Source organism: Archocentrus centrarchus, chromosome 16 (assembly GCF_007364275.1).
Source record: "Archocentrus centrarchus isolate MPI-CPG fArcCen1 chromosome 16, fArcCen1, whole genome shotgun sequence".
In the NCBI taxonomy this organism is placed as follows: Eukaryota; Metazoa; Chordata; class Actinopteri; order Cichliformes; family Cichlidae; genus Archocentrus; species Archocentrus centrarchus.
In genome coordinates, this window is record NC_044361.1 from 24,145,863 (window position 1) to 24,161,602 (window position 15,740).

Sequence of the window (15,740 nt, forward strand, 5' to 3'; positions counted from 1 at the left end):
CAGATTAAACAAAAACTGGACTGAAAATCAGCAGCAACAGGTCTTTTAAAGTGATAAATCCAAATTTGAATTTTTTTAGTTTAAATGATCATCAGTACATATGGAGAAGGTAAAACACAGTGGAGGCTCTGTCATGGTTTGGAGATGCATTTCAGCCAACGGTGTTGAAGATCTTGTTAAAATTAATGGAATTATGAATGCAGAAAAGGACCATCAGATTTTGATACACCATGAAATACCATCTGATTGGTAACATCTTAATTTTTCAGCATGACAATGATCCCAAACACACTGCCAAGCAGTAAAAGCATATCTAGATAAAAAACAAACAATAGAACACTATCAGTCACAGACTGGCCTCCTCAGAGCCCGGACCTCAACATTATTGAAGCAGCGTGGGATCATCTCAACAGAACAGAACAAAAGACAGCCAACATCCAAATAAGAGCTTTGAATGTCCTTCAAGAACACTCGAGAACTATTCCTGAAGACTAAAGAAATGAGAGGGAAGCTGCCTCAGAGAGTATATACTGTATTTACATGTTCATTTGTACATATTTTAATAAATGCTGCACCCATTTCCAATGTACCTAGCAACACATAAAAGGAACCATTCAAATCACATTTTGGTAAAAAAAAGTAAGAAAAAAAAAAAAGAAAGAAAGTTGTAGTGTGACACCCCTGTCTCTGTTACACACAGATCTTGGTCCTATTTGGGTTTCTTCTTTCTCGTTTGTTTTTATATTCAAAAACAACAACAACAACAAAACACTTGTACTTTGTTTTGCACAGAGACACTGACATTGCTTTGTTTACAGCCACTCTGTAGATAAATTATCTAATTCTGACCAAGCATATCAATGTTGCACATCAAGCAGTTATTCTCAGGGCTGATATGATGGTTACTTATATCAACTGTATTACTGTATCAAAGCAGGAAAAACAATCTGCACCCATCAGACTTAGCCCAGGACAAAAAGAGATTTCTACATGCAGGGTTTAGCTGAGGTATGTGTGTAGCTGTTCCCACACCTCAAATATAAAATGAGTAATACTGAAAAATATATAACCACAGCCACACCTAAAGCATCAGCTGATAACTTTTTGAAGCTATATCAGTCTCAGCGGTTTGCTGTCCACCTCACCTGGACTCATGAGTTTATTTTTCATTGTAGAACGTCCCCCTCAGCTATAAATGTTTAGGGTACGACAAATCTAATGGGCCTGTAACATAAAATCTTTATGTAAATGGTTATTTTCTCTTTTTTTTTTCAAATATCAATATCAGTACCAGCTTTAAAATTCATAATCATAAAAAGATTGCCTGGATAGTAGACTTTTATCCTGAAATGTAAAAAGCGAGAGATACAGCCTTTCTCTTAAAATACATGGACTGAGATTTATAGGCACTTACTTTCTGGCTCTTTACTGCTTATATGGACTTTGACCTCAGTGCACACCATTAGTCATTAACCTGAGAGCACACACCCATATATCGCTTTCCCCTTGTGATGACCAACTAAGCCATTCCAAACTTTGGACGTTTCCAAGTCTAAAGTTGTATTCCCTCAATAAAACTTGGACAGTTTGAATACAGACAGCGACTACAGCAACTAGTCAAGTGTCATTGCTCCATTCATGAACTACCTCTGCAATTTCTCAGCTCTTTTCTTTTCCTGTCTCCCTAATCTTAACTCTTTGTACTCCCTGATAACACATGAAGAGGACTTCTAAAAGTACTGCTTCAACTGATCACGCCAATGTAAAGGTTTAGTCAGTGCCAGCCTTCTTCATCACTATACTGGCTGATAATGACTTGTTTGTGACACAGTAAAACCCCAACCACAGAACACTACAGTGGTAGGGTTCATTCAACTCTCTCCCAAACTATTACAAAACTATCCCCACCCCCACCAGTACCTTCCACTTCCTGTCTGAAGCTTTCCGAGGTGACAGACAGAAAGTGGGTTGGGAAACAGAATGGGAGGGTGAAGTGAGAGGGAAAGAAAAAAAAACAAAAAAACACTCAACTTTTCTTCTCTTATCAGTGCTGTGTGTGATAAAATCCAAAGTCAACCTGTTCCTCTGAAACAACTCTCCATCTCAGCCTCCTGCCCACACAAAGGTCCGGCTACAAATGTAATCATCAAATAGATAACTGTTTTTCACAGACACATGTACCCATAAATTATTGCAACACTTTTTATTTCTACACTGACTTTGGAATCTGTGGGACAACACATCCCAGCCAATCTCCTTTGAGAAATTAGAAAGGCAAGCAGGACTGGTCACTATGAAAGTAAATTTTATATGTGAAACAGTTTCAGAGCAAGATAAGAAGGTAATGACTGGCCTGGTAATGAATGGAGTGACATCACTGAGAATGACCTTCAAAGGTATCTGTGTGCAGCTGATTGATTTTTTTTTTTCTTTTTTTCTTCACCCTTTGGGAACAACAGAAGCAGCGCCGTTTGTCACAACAAGTTTGTGAAATCGAGCATTAAAGCCTTCAGTTCACTGTTGTAAACCAAGGTCAAACAAATATGCCGTGCACTGACAGCTGCAGCACAGACATACAAGAAATGAATTAATCAACATTCTTGATTTGATGCGACTCGCTCATCTAAACAGGCGTGATCTGTAAAGCTACGAGTGGGCGAAACTGACTTGAAGAAATCAAACTGTAAAGCAGAAACATATTTTCCTCTGTGAATATCTGTTTATTTCTCACAGAGGAGCAAGGCACTTCTAGCTCTGGCAGAGGGACATGGTTGAGGAAGAACTCATCCCATTGTCCAGATGATGTGGGGCAGAAAATGAGGGCAGCAATTCTGGGAATGCTATAACTATCCCCGCTGTTCCTGCCCCTTTCCCTTCCGTCACACTGTCCATCTGATTACCAAGAATCATTCTCAATACTTAAATTTCCCTTTTAGTCTTCACTCCAATATTTCCCCCCACAGTATTCTAAGTAAAGATCCTTTCCATACTGAGAGTAGGATGGCAAACAAGCTCTCCTTAATCTTGAACTCGTGATGTGAAACTAACATGTCACACATAAGGTGATTACGCTCTTAAAAAAACTAAACAAAAAACTCTGCATGTGTTTTCAGAGCTGAAACAATCTAGCAACCAATAAGCATGTGAACAGTGATTATTCTCTAGATCCACCACCGTAATTATGAGTTACTGCAACTTTAACAACAGACCAGCTCTGCTTGCATGGCTATATCCGCAGCTTTTGTAATTTCTTGAGTCATGCTACCCTGCAGTTATGCTGACAGGCCTGTGCCTGCAGCCTCAGTTGAACTGAAGTTGCTTTCCTTTTAAGACTTAAGGTGGAAAAGAAAAGGGAATTAGGAGATCAGAGTTGGTGAGGAGGGAAATAAACAACAGCAGCATGTGGAATCACATGCCTCTGCTGACTCAAAATTCACATGGCTAATATGATCACATTATCTCAGGACTAGCCCGAAAATGACACAGCTGGAGATAGCAGCAAGGGTGAAAAACTTATACTAAGGATGTAAAAACAATCCTTTTGCCAAATGGTATGCACTAAGAGTATTCGAGAATGTGCTATGTTTTTAACTGAACCCAATATGCTCCTTCCCAACATTTCTCTCTCATTCTCAGACTGAACTAAAGCAGCTTTGCATGAGTCACAGCTCAAAACAATCCTGATTCAGCCCATACTGGTCCTTGGTGCAGCCACTAAATTCATAAACACCTGAAATAAGCTGTTTAGCTCCTCTCCCTTTAAGACCATCCTCCTTTTAAGCCAACTTTTTTTTCATTGGCTACCAAAAGCAAACAGAAGGTTTGAACAGCATGTGGGTGAGGCTCTGCTTTAAAATTACCCATTATGACTTATCAAGCTGAAATTATTACATGGTGTTAAACCCAGTACATACGGTGCTTATCAAATTTCTTAGAAATTGTCACAAAAACAAGAAAATGCAAATATTTTAGAAATCTGTCAAAACATTTTTTAAAACTAAAAATTATATTATTTATTAGGCAAATAAAGTGAATTTCATATTTTTATAGCCAAACGTGAGCCGGCACACTGGACTCCTCTGATATGTTAGAAATTAAGCAAGCATAACGTTCAACCACTGAAATGAAGTTTTCTGTTCATGAACGCAATTAAATTAAAAAAAAAAAAAAAAAAAAAGTAAATTGAAAATTCATGGATAACAACAATTATATTTTGTATTAAAAATAGGATTTAAATTAAAGAGATTGTGCATTCTGGCAGATTAACCAGTACAGAAACATAAAAATTATCTTTACTGTTAATCTGGGGCAGATGTGGCATAAAACTTACATTGGTGGTGGTCTAATAAATTTATTAAGGATAGAAATGTAAACCTCTCTGCTGAAAAATGTTGAAAGTGATGGAGGACAGACAGATACTAAATTATGGAAGCATGAAATCACCACATTTGATTTGATTCAAACTCATTCCAATTGTCATCCAGGCATTACAGTCTATTTGCTAACTGGACTAATTATGTGAGAGTTAGTTTACAGCTTGCTATAAAGCAGACATATACACGCTGTAAAAAGTATTTAATCTCTTTTCCTTCAAGTGAATCATTAAGTTTTACAGGAGCGTCCCGGAAAACACGAATGTGAGGGTGTAACAACAGCGATACAAGTGGCATACTCTCTCCTCTGCTCTTAAAGGACAGTCAGGTACTCAGTATTCACCTTCTCCATTACATTCTTGACATAACAACAAGCCCTCATCCTCTTTCACTCTCAAACAAACACCCATTTATTCCTCTTCTCAATCTAAAGGAGTTCATTGGCATAACAATGCACAAAAATGACACAAAAGTAGGAGCACATAAATACACTCCCTTTTCCACATTCCTGACACTTGTCTCTCTGTCCTTTACACATACAGGGGCTGAAAGTGTGTCAGTAGGGGTGGGGGCTGTTACATGGGGGTTTTTATCTGCACACTTGAGTGTATCAGCAGCTTGTACGTGTAACACTGCACTAGTCTTTAACTGTTAGTCCAGAGTGAAGCATTCCCACCATATTAAGTGTTTTGAAACTGTACCCGAGGCTTTGCAGACTCAGTGCTATAATTAGTGAAATTCATGACACAATCCATGAGCCTTTCCCCACCTCAAAACTATAATCTGCTGTTCCTTCCTGCCTGTGTCATCAGTTTCACATGAGCTGTGAAGAGAACAAAAGCAGGTGAACTTTTAATGCATGTTTACCCATCATTTACCCGGGTTTAATCCTTACATGGTTTGACCTATGGTTGCATTTATCCTTTGAGCACTGGTGCCTGTGGTAAAACGTTTCTCCTGTGCAGTTTTTCCACTGACAGATCTCCCAGGTGTGCACAGAAACAGGGATACCTGATTTGTGCATAAACAACAATATGGTTTTAAATTATAACTCTTTGACATTAAAACGATAGTCGCTAATTCTACATTTGTCTTACAGAGACCATATAACCATATAGTTTTAACACACACTTCTTATTTAGTTCACCTCACTTAACGGGCAAATCTGAGTTATCTTGGAGTAACGTTAGCTGGTAGCGCGGTCTCCTCTCTCTCTCGCGAACCATCGTTAGCTGCCCAGGCAACAGGGGAAAAAAAGCCCACAGTGTTTTTTTTTTCCTGTAAACTATTACATAACTGCCATAAACGAAGAAATAAGTTCCGCTAGGCAGCACCAGAAACCCACAAAGTGCCAAACTAACTGTCTGAGGAGTCGTGCGTGTCTGTTTAGCAGTCTGGCTATATGAGAGGTCCCAAACCAAGCGTAAGTTACCTCTTTTTTTTTTACTTATTCTTCAGCTCCTCTCGTATCCTCTCGCCTCCCGTATGCCGATAATAATTCAAATATCTTCAGTAACAACCATCAAAGCCCGAACATAAATGTACATAGAAAAGCCTAACTGCTACTCAAATTATCACAGCAACAAGTTCATTATGCTGCTGCTGGGAATGCAACCTGTTACCTTTTGTCAGGGATGTAAACGTCCCGCCCAGTCCCGCCAGACAGAACTCTGTGATTGGACCGTTGTGCTGGCTTGGGCGGGGTTATAAAAACTGGCTAGGTTGTTATTGGTGAAATCTCCATGTCAGTCATTCTCTGTTTCTGGACCATTTGACACCTTTTCGCTGAAAATGGAACCTGTATTTTTATTTATTTTTTTAATATTTATTTAAATATATACCTTACAAATAATGACCCCCATGACCTAGATAAACAACACTTTTCAAGGACTACTGATGGACGCAGGTGACTGCTACCTCAATATTTTTGTTTCTCCTGCTTACCAGTAGATGGAGCAGCTGTACTCCAGCTGGTAGACGACCGACCTCCCTTAAAACAAAACAGTTTTGACTGAGTGCCAGTTTGCTAGATAGCGCATGAAAAACTGACACAAAAATACCTTTTTGTTGGTGTTTAGAATGTGTCTGTTCAGAAGATAGCAGTTTAGGTTATAGATGTAATTTTTAATTATAATTTATAGTTTGTGTATTTTTTATTTATTTATTTTGCCAATCGTGAGATGGTTATTACTAATTTACAACAGCTGTATTTGTCATTTTTGCATCTTCTATGATGGGTACAATAAACCGGTTGAAAAATTTCACATCTGTATTATAGTAATAAGATTGCAGATGACACTGGTTGATGATGAATCAATGATTATCCAATAATATGATCTATATGATTCTGAAAAGTGCCATTCTACATAATGAGTATGTTCGTTTTAGGTAAAGTATTTTATTATAGAACTTGTGTACTATAGAGCTATGCAAGTAGGATTATCATTTTTACATTTAAATAGTCTAAATAATCATTTTGCCACTTTCAACCCTGAACCATTGCTTACTTTTGCTGCAATATGCCTAGGCTGCTGGGGGGGGGGGGGGGGGGGGGGGGGGGGCGCTTCCCATGATGCACTGAGCATTCCTTCTTCACTCATCTCTTTTCAATACAGTAGTGTTTATACAACACTACTGTATTTAATCATTAGTAATTATTAAACTCTGTCTCTCTCTCCCATAACACGTCTTTTGTACCTTCTGCCTCTGCTCTCTTCTCTTTCCCCTCCCACCAAACCGCAAATGGTTGGGTGTGAGGGCTGTCCCTCCCTGAGCCTGGTTCTGCTGGAGATTTCTTCCTGTTTAAAAGGGAGTTTTTCCTTCCCACTGTCATCAAGTGGTTGCTCACAGGGGGTCGTTTGATTGTTGGTGTGTCTTTTTAGGGCCTTTACCTTACAATATAAAGGGCCTTGAGGCGACTGTGGTTGTAAATTGGCACTATATAAATAAAACTGACTTTAACTGAAAACTGAGTGCTTGAAAAGAAAGCGAGGCAAAACTTCTTTACAAATCTAAAGAAGTCCAGTCCACTTCTTTTTAGACACTCAAGAGACTCCCATGACCTGGATAACAAGAACCTACACAGATGTTTAAACTTCACTTCCATTTTTAAGCACAACTTTTCACACTATAATGGGCCCCTCTGCTTTTGTTCCTGGTCACCCCACGTACCTCGCCATTTAAAAAAAATCACGGAAACGCCCCTGAGCGTAAAAACATATTAGGTAAAGCTAACTTTTATGTCCTTTGTTATCGTTTGCTGCAGAAATAGTTGCCATGTTATTTGGAGCTGAGCTGACCACAATTACTAAATTAATTGTTTAAGTTAACGTTTTTATGAGATTTTTATTAGATTTACATCTTGGTAAGTAAAACTCCTACTCCGCCCATTGCGCACAGCTCCTCCCCAGAAACCAGCGACATCCCACAGTCTGCTCGCTCGAACTTTACTCTCCTCTCATCACTTCGCCAGGCACAGACTGGCCGCACCATCTCACGCTCCGGGAATGGGATCTTTACTGGGTTCAAAGAAAAACTTCCAATTCTTTCGAGTTTATGCTCTGCAAAAGTTACTTTTCAAACTGCAGGGATAGTTGTTACTGCAGTGTGCAGGGTGACAGCAGCACAGAGCCACTGGCCAATGATCTCCAAGACGCACCAGAAGTTGTGTGAGAGGTTCAGGAGCTAGGAATCAGTATAGTATCATAAAGTGGGCTCTGCTTACAGTGATTAGTCAGGTATCCTTGCTTACCACAGTTTCTACCGTCGAAGTGTAAGCAAAGTAAGTGTGCGTAAAGTTGGAGCTGTTAAGCACGGTTGAAAGTTAGTTTATGGGGGAGGCTAATGCAAGGAGGTGTAAAAACAAAACAAAACACGGATTTAGTAACTTTTAAAATAAGTAAGAGTTGTCAAAAACCTGACAACCATGGCAAAATGGTTCAGAGATTTCCCCATCAACCTGAAGAACGGAACCGAAAGGGTGCGCTCAGCCTCCGAATCTGGTACACAAACCCGACCCAAACCTTCGTTTTCACGAGACAGTTTGAAAGGAAATCAGCGCAGAGATGGGGGAGTGGGGGGTTTGTTGGCGGGGAGAAATAGGAAGAATTCGGCTACAGAACTTGGTCGCAACAATGCTGGTTCTGGTGGAACAGTCTGGGATAGTCTCACAGCTGGAAAATGTCGCAAGAACGCCAAGAGCGAGACTGGGTCATCAGATGAGAACCGCCAGGTCAGGACCTCTAGTCTGGCGCAAGCGTACATCAGCAGAATGATCAAAGTGGACAAACAAGAAAAGACCCCCAAATTTAATGGGATAAATGAACAGAAGCTGCCTGAGAATGAGAAGGGAAGATCTGACATCAAAACTACGGTGAGTAACTTTTAGAACTTATAGATCGCAGTCAACATGCACCAGTCTTCAGATTTCAGCATTTATTTTTTATTTATAAATTAATTAATTAAAACATCAATATACTACAAGGCTTAAGGTCTGTGTTTTCTTTTGTGTTTTCCCTCTCCACCTCAGATCATAACCCTGTATTCAGTTTCCATCGCTCTTAAAAGAACACAATGCAGTTTCACTACATTGTCTCAGATCACACAGGCAAACACAATGCGCTGACCTCTTTGCACAAGTATTTCCGCTTGTCCCTCCATTACTTGTCAGTCAGTCATGGACACCACACACACACACACACACACACACACACACACACACACACACACACACACAACTTTTGAATAGATAGCATTGTGCTTTTTCCTTTTCACAGCTTATTATCCTGGAGGACTATGCAGATCCTTTTGATGCGGAGAAAACCAAGGAGCAGAGAGAGGCTGAGAGAGCAGGGGTGAATGATGGGTACATGGAGCCTTATGATGCCCAAGTCATCATCACAGGTGAGGTCAGGGTCATCAGCTAGTATCTCAGCAACTGCAATTTCATTGCAGAGGTGCCAAGGTGACCACCAGCCTGTGCCAATTTCAGACCAGTACATCTTGGTTTTTCAGTTTTCTTTAACTGTTTTCTCAGGGGCTGAGCGATGTACACTACATATTTTAGTGACCATACCATAAGAGTTCATTTGTGAACTTAGGCCTACAGCAGAGCTTTGAACAGTAAAGTCAGAGTCACTTACAGAAAGATGACAAAAATACTAGTATTTTTAACAGCAACATTGATTTGTACATCTTCACCTTGTAAACATTTTTTCTTTGATTTGACCATCTTTTGTCTCCTGAGAGCATAATTCTTTTTTTTTTCTTTTTTTTTACCTTTTGCCTCACTTTCTATCGTGCTTGATAAGCCAAGTCAATTATAAGCAAGTAAAGGAGCACCAGTTACTAATCTTATTTAAGTTTCTCAGTGCTTAACTATATTGCATTCTTGTTAATTCATCATTTTAAAGGCACTGAGAGCCAAACTAGATCCTCAGTCTCTCCACTGACTTCCCTCCCCGCTGGCGGTGGCTATAGTAACAGTGTTGTGCAGGGACAATGGGTGCAGCTTCCTCTTCCAGTTTCCTGTCTCCTGCCTCTGTTTCCTTTGCCCCATTCTCTCGATAGGACTTTGGCTCTAAATGCACGCACGCACGCGCACACACACACACACACACACACACACACACACACACACAACACACACACACACACACACACACCCAATACTTTATGGTCCCCTGCATGTGACAAGAATCGAAAGCCCCCCGACACACGTCACCCCTGCCTGAAAACCTACAGGTTTCCCCCCCTGGTCTCACCCAGTCACTTCCCAACAGTCAGGAAGTGGTCCGGTTAGTCAGCCAATCAGCGGCTGTGTTGACCTTTTCCTCCTGTAAATCCATTGTTTGGTTACACAATAGTGTAGACACACAGGCTACCTGACGGGCAGCTAAAGGGAAAAAAAAAGGAACATAACAATTAAAAGTCCCTTAAAATGTTAAAAAAAGACAATATTCAAACAATACATGATTTATTTGAAAGAAACAACCAAAAGAACAGAACAGTGGAGTCTATATATACAGTCAGCACAATGTTGTTTTGTAGACTGTGTGGAGTAACTCGCACTAGAATGAAAACATGTATTAAATTAAGGATGTTTATAAGCTGCAGCTGATGAACAGGTTTATTATGTACTCTGCCCGAAATGTCTGATTTGGACCAGTTATATTTGAGGGTTTACTTAAGTAAAAGTAAATTAGTGAATTTGTTTTTATTGTAATTTAGCTGATTTACCTGTGAACATTTACTGTAAGGCAAATATCTTTTATCAAAATGTTAACCAGAATGGGGCAAAACACAAAGTTGGGGGTGTTTGTTTTGCAAGGACAACTATGTGCCTTTAGTTGTTCAACTCCTACAGTTAGTAAATTGATCACATATCCATTGTGCTACAGAGGTTCGTAGACGGGGCTCCAAAGACCTCCTAAAAGTGTGTGTCCTGTTGGATCGAGGCCAGAGAGAGGGGAAGGCAGAAGAGGGAATGCCTACACCCCCAAATATCTATGACATACCCTATGAAGGAGGACTAGAGGGCGACAGTGAGGGGGTCTGGATCCCTGTCACACGACCAGAGTCTGATGTCCGTCCAGCTGGAGAGTACGAGCTGCCGTGGGAGTGGAGAAAGGAGGACATTGTTAGAGCACTGGCAGGTAGAGAAAAGGCGAGAGGGATGATGGGAAGGGTGGGGTTTAGGGTGTGGAGGAAGGATAACTTGGATTTTATTTGTACAGCACACACATAACAGCAAGTTTGTGTTTGCATTAAAGCAGAAACAAAACAATCCTTCTGAATGAATTTCCAGAGATATGTTTACTTTGGTATCACTGGCATGCTTTGATAGAATTTTATTATGAAAGGTTGATATTGTCTCTGCTGCTTCTTTCAGCTCAGTTTGAGGCGGTGGATTGTTCTCCCAGTAAAGAGAACAATTCAAGCTCTGGTCGCCAGCAGCAGCAGCAGCAGCAACAGCAGCAGCAGCAGCAACAGCAGCACACCCTGAGGCAGAGGAACTGGAGCCATAAAACACTTGTCTCCTCTTCTTCGTCATCTTCCTCTTCCTCATCCTTTCCATCTTCCCCTATTCTTAAACTCTCCCCTCTGACACAGGTATCTCCCTCCTTTCCAACCCTCAAGCTCTCACCCTCATCCAGCCCTACTAAACTTTCCCCCCCATCTCCTACCTCTCCCAGTGCCCCACTGGATGGGGAGGCAGCCAAAATCGACCCCAGTGTGCCCCTGGAGAAGCAGAGGTAAGGAGGGAGAAAGAGACATATTTATCTCCATAAGTAAGGACTAAAACAAGTCAGGTTTTTGAGTAACAGATGACTAATATGATGTGCAGCAAGCCACCACGTTTATTACATCATGATAAAAAAAAATATGTGCATTAAATGAGACCTTTAAGATGCAGTTTTAAAACACAGAAGTTGAAGAAACAACAAATCAAAGATAAACTACTGTAAAAATATTACATCATCTTAAAAGATTTGTTAGATCCCCATTTTTAAGAGGAACTTCCCTGTAAAATGTACACATATCTTGATGTAGATATCTTATTTGATAGCTTGCATGGTGTTAAGTGAATGAGTCCAGGGTTTAAATCCAACCAGTTAAGCCCAAAATATCCTCAGGACAGAGTCTGATTAAGTCTTTTCAGTTTATGTATTACTCTTTTGATAGACCTGTGACCTATCTCTGACCTTTGCACCTGCTGAGATCAAATTTAGCACCCACCACAGCGTCCCTGAACATGATTAGTGGATGAAAGGAATGAAACAAATTTAGATGAGGGGTTAAGAAATCTCACCTTTATCTCAGACCCATTGTTTGTCTTTATCTAAATTCACATCACATTTCTGATTAACTCTACGGAGTAAAGTGCACCTCATATTTGCGTGCTGTGTAGCTCTGCTCTGCTCTGCATTTGTTTTTGTTTTTTTTTTAATTTATTTAAGATAAGCTGACAACCTTTAGACCCCCACCCCCACCGCCTACCTTTGTTGTGAACAGCACCTTCCTCAGTGTTTGGCTGAAAATCAGTTTCACTTTGTAATGGTTAAAAGCAATCAAGCAAAGTTCCATCAACATCTTCTCTGGTGTCTCACAAAGCCAAATACAGTACACGTGCCATGAGCAGCATAATGTACCGCACATGGCACTGCAGAAAATTCTTGGTGAAACTAAGCTTTTGCCAGCAGAAGCGCACGCCAGCAACAACCCTCATGATGAGGTGCTGAGCACGAATGGTGGATGGAGGGCACAACCTTAAGGTGAGACAGAGTCTCACAGTAACTTTCTCATAATATTAAGCACGGCCTTTCTTTTTACATGGGACTTATCGTGGAAGCCTCTTAGCATTTGTTCTTTGCATGTTGTGGTTGAATGTCAGTGTGTTTTGCCTCTCAGCATCCTGTTTATATATGGCTCCCGCCCGTGGCCACTGTCAGCACCACCTTGTGTCCTAACAGGCCTTTCTGGACACTCTACAAAATCATATACATCTTGTTCATTTTATTTACCTCAGCCTCTCCAGTTTACCTTTGACTCATTCCATCTGCAGTATATACCCGTCAGTCTAATTCACAGTGACTGTAATTCATTGTCAGCGTGTTTCATTCCTCCAGTCAATCTCTCTCTTTTTTTTTCCTCTCTCAGTGTTATTGTATATCATTAACTTGGCATCTGACTTAACTCCATATGCCACAATGCTATATGTCAGTGATCTGTTGTGTCTCTCTCTCTCCTCATCCTGCTCACCGCTATCTCCCTCCTCCATCGCCTCACCAAGCTGGTACCATGGCAGTGTGAGTCGGCAGCAGGCTGAGGCTCAGCTGCAGCGCTGCAGGGAAGCAAGCTTCTTGGTGAGAGACAGCGAATCAGGAACCAGCAAATACTCCATTGCTCTGAAGTGAGTGCACGTTGTCAGACATCATTTTCACGAATTTGCATCGGTGTGAAAATCAAACGTCTTTTTCTGATTTCATTTTCTTGATTTTCCCAATCAAAAATGTGTTTCTGTTTATTTAGCCTCCTTTTTAAAAAAAAAAATTCATTTAGTCTCTAGTCAAAAAAAGCCCATTAATCCTCTGCTATAATTTGTATTTTAAACCTTAAAAATAAATGGACTCATTTTCCATTAAATGCATTTAGATATTATTTCTCACTGACATTTTACGCAGCATCAATTAAGCCAGACCGTAGCTATTTTTGAGGCATTACCGAGGAGGTACAATAGCTGCCACTGTAGTGGAAACCTCTAAGGTGCTAATGCATGAGAATGTGTGTCATTTGTAGAGCAGATGCTTTCAACAAGCGTGCCAGGAACAGGTTCTCTAGGATAAAGACTGAAATCCTGTGGTGCCATTGTGTGTGGGAGTGTGTGTGTGTGCTCATGCACCTCAATGCACATTTGTTGTACGCTGCTCATTCATTTGAGAGTCCACATCATTAACCCCATTTAAGCATCCACTGAACTCAGAAAGTGCAGTCTTGTGTGGGGAGAGATAATATTTCTTTTTTTTTCCCCATCTTCTCTGGTTGTGTCATCTGTGTAAAGGATTGTCTCTTCAGAGAATCCTGATGATAAATATATTTTTTTAAAATGTGTCTTCCTCTCTGTCTTGTTCCTTTAGGACCAGTCAAAGCTGTGTGCACATCATTGTGGCCCAGACTAAGAACAGTAAGGGCTTGTGCTACACACTGGATCAGAGCAGCTGTGTTTTCTCCAATATCCCTGAGCTGGTCTACCACTACCACACACACAGACTGCCTTTCACTGGAGCAGAGCACATGACCCTGCAGCATCCTGTGCCCAGGCCACACTGAGGATACATAAAGAGAGACACACTCGGACACAAGCACACATGCTCACACACAAGCAGAGACATTTAGACACAAATCTGCACAGGCACATACATAAATATGTTGACATATGTGCACACACATACTCAAAGACATGCTGCTTTGGATTCTTGTGTACTACTCTGATAAGTTATAGTTTTTGTCGCCTCCAAACACTACCTAGTGGTCAATATCAGACACTACAGCAGATTGTACACATTGCTAAAGAACTGAACGTCTTCCATCTAAATCAGCAAACACACCAATGCTTTGATCCCTGAAATGATAAACAAGAAGATATATTCGGCCCCCTTTTACCTTCAGAATTGCTTTAATTCTTCATGGCATAGAATCAACAAGGTGCTGGAAACAAACAATCTTCAAACATTTGGTCCATATTGACCTGAATACATCATGCAGTTTTGTCATTTGTGGTCTTTTGTCATTTGTGGTGGTTTAAAAGGTGCTCAATTGGTACTATGGGGGCCAAAGTGTGTATTTTGGCCAAAGGCCAAACTACTCAGACCAGTCCATCTGGCACCAACAATCATGCCACATTTAAAGTCACTTTTTTTAAAATCGCCTTTCTTCACCACCTTTCTGATGCTCAGTTTGAATTTCAGCGGTTGGCGTTGACCATGTTTAAATGCCTAAATGTATTCGGTTGCTGCCATGTATTTGGATGATTAACAACCAATTAAGCAGGTGTACCCAATGAAGTGGCCAGCTCTTGCTAGTCTGTCTGTGTGATCAATACACCTAATTGGACTACATTCACTCATCCATCTGACATGTCAATCAGCCTATTGATCTATCCCTAAAACTGGGCACATTTGCCAACGACTCTGTGTCAAGAGAAAGAGCTCTATTGATTGGATGATTAGAGCTAGTGTAGAGGGATGGGTTTTCCTGTCAGCAAAAATGGTTTTAGTATGTATAAGTGTTCTTTGTAGCAAATGTGTGAATATCAGGCCTTATTTACTTGTTTAAATGCTGTATGAAGCCCTTATGACTGAAAATCTATCTTACTTAGTTGTGAATGAACTGCACCTGTGCATAAATGCTACATGTAAGAAGCGATTGTTGGATAGCCACCTTTTTTCCATCACTGTCACAATTTTTTGATCTGTATATTAATGTTGTAAAACATTTATTCAGTAAATAAAGTACAGTTCATTTTAAGTGAGGAAAAACTGTGTTATTAATAGACTTTGCAAGGCACAAAAGTCAAAGCAGGGTTCAAGGAAAAAGGCAATATAACAGAGATGAGAAGCTAACCAGAGCAAATCTGTGGGCTGTTCTTTTGTAGCTAGAAAAACCATTGACCTGAGTGTGAAATCAATTAGTTACACACACAAACACACACACACACATGCACATACGCACACGCGCACTCACATATTTGTTATAAACAAATACTGACAAACCTAAGCGCACATACACTCAGAATGCATACATAAGTAGTGCACACACAAATAGCATTTACTCACACAACCCCAAAGGTGCTGTATTTAAATCCTTGCC

General features: G+C 40.4%; 1 protein-coding gene across 1 annotated transcript; it reads left to right on the forward strand.

The window, feature by feature from the left end:
* Positions 1–7,828: 7,828 nt before the first annotated feature.
* she (Src homology 2 domain containing E) lies at positions 7,829–15,398 on the forward strand. The gene is made up of 6 exons (XM_030749120.1): positions 7,829–8,745; positions 9,149–9,275; positions 10,772–11,026; positions 11,263–11,626; positions 13,165–13,284; positions 14,009–15,398. Exons 1-6 carry the CDS (start codon positions 8,299–8,301, stop codon positions 14,199–14,201), a joined length of 1,506 nt encoding a protein of 501 aa, XP_030604980.1. The 5' UTR covers positions 7,829–8,298; the 3' UTR covers positions 14,202–15,398.
* The last annotated feature ends 342 nt before the right edge of the window (positions 15,399–15,740 follow it).

Coding starts and splice junctions, on each gene's coding strand:
- she (XM_030749120.1), top strand. CDS start 8,299: ATGGCAAAATGGTTCAGAGATTTCCCCATCAACCTGAAGAACGGAACC. Junction 8,746..9,148: donor GATCTGACATCAAAACTACG/GTGAGTAACTTT, acceptor TCCTTTTCACAG/CTTATTATCCTGGAGGACTA. Junction 9,276..10,771: donor TGCCCAAGTCATCATCACAG/GTGAGGTCAGGG, acceptor ATTGTGCTACAG/AGGTTCGTAGACGGGGCTCC.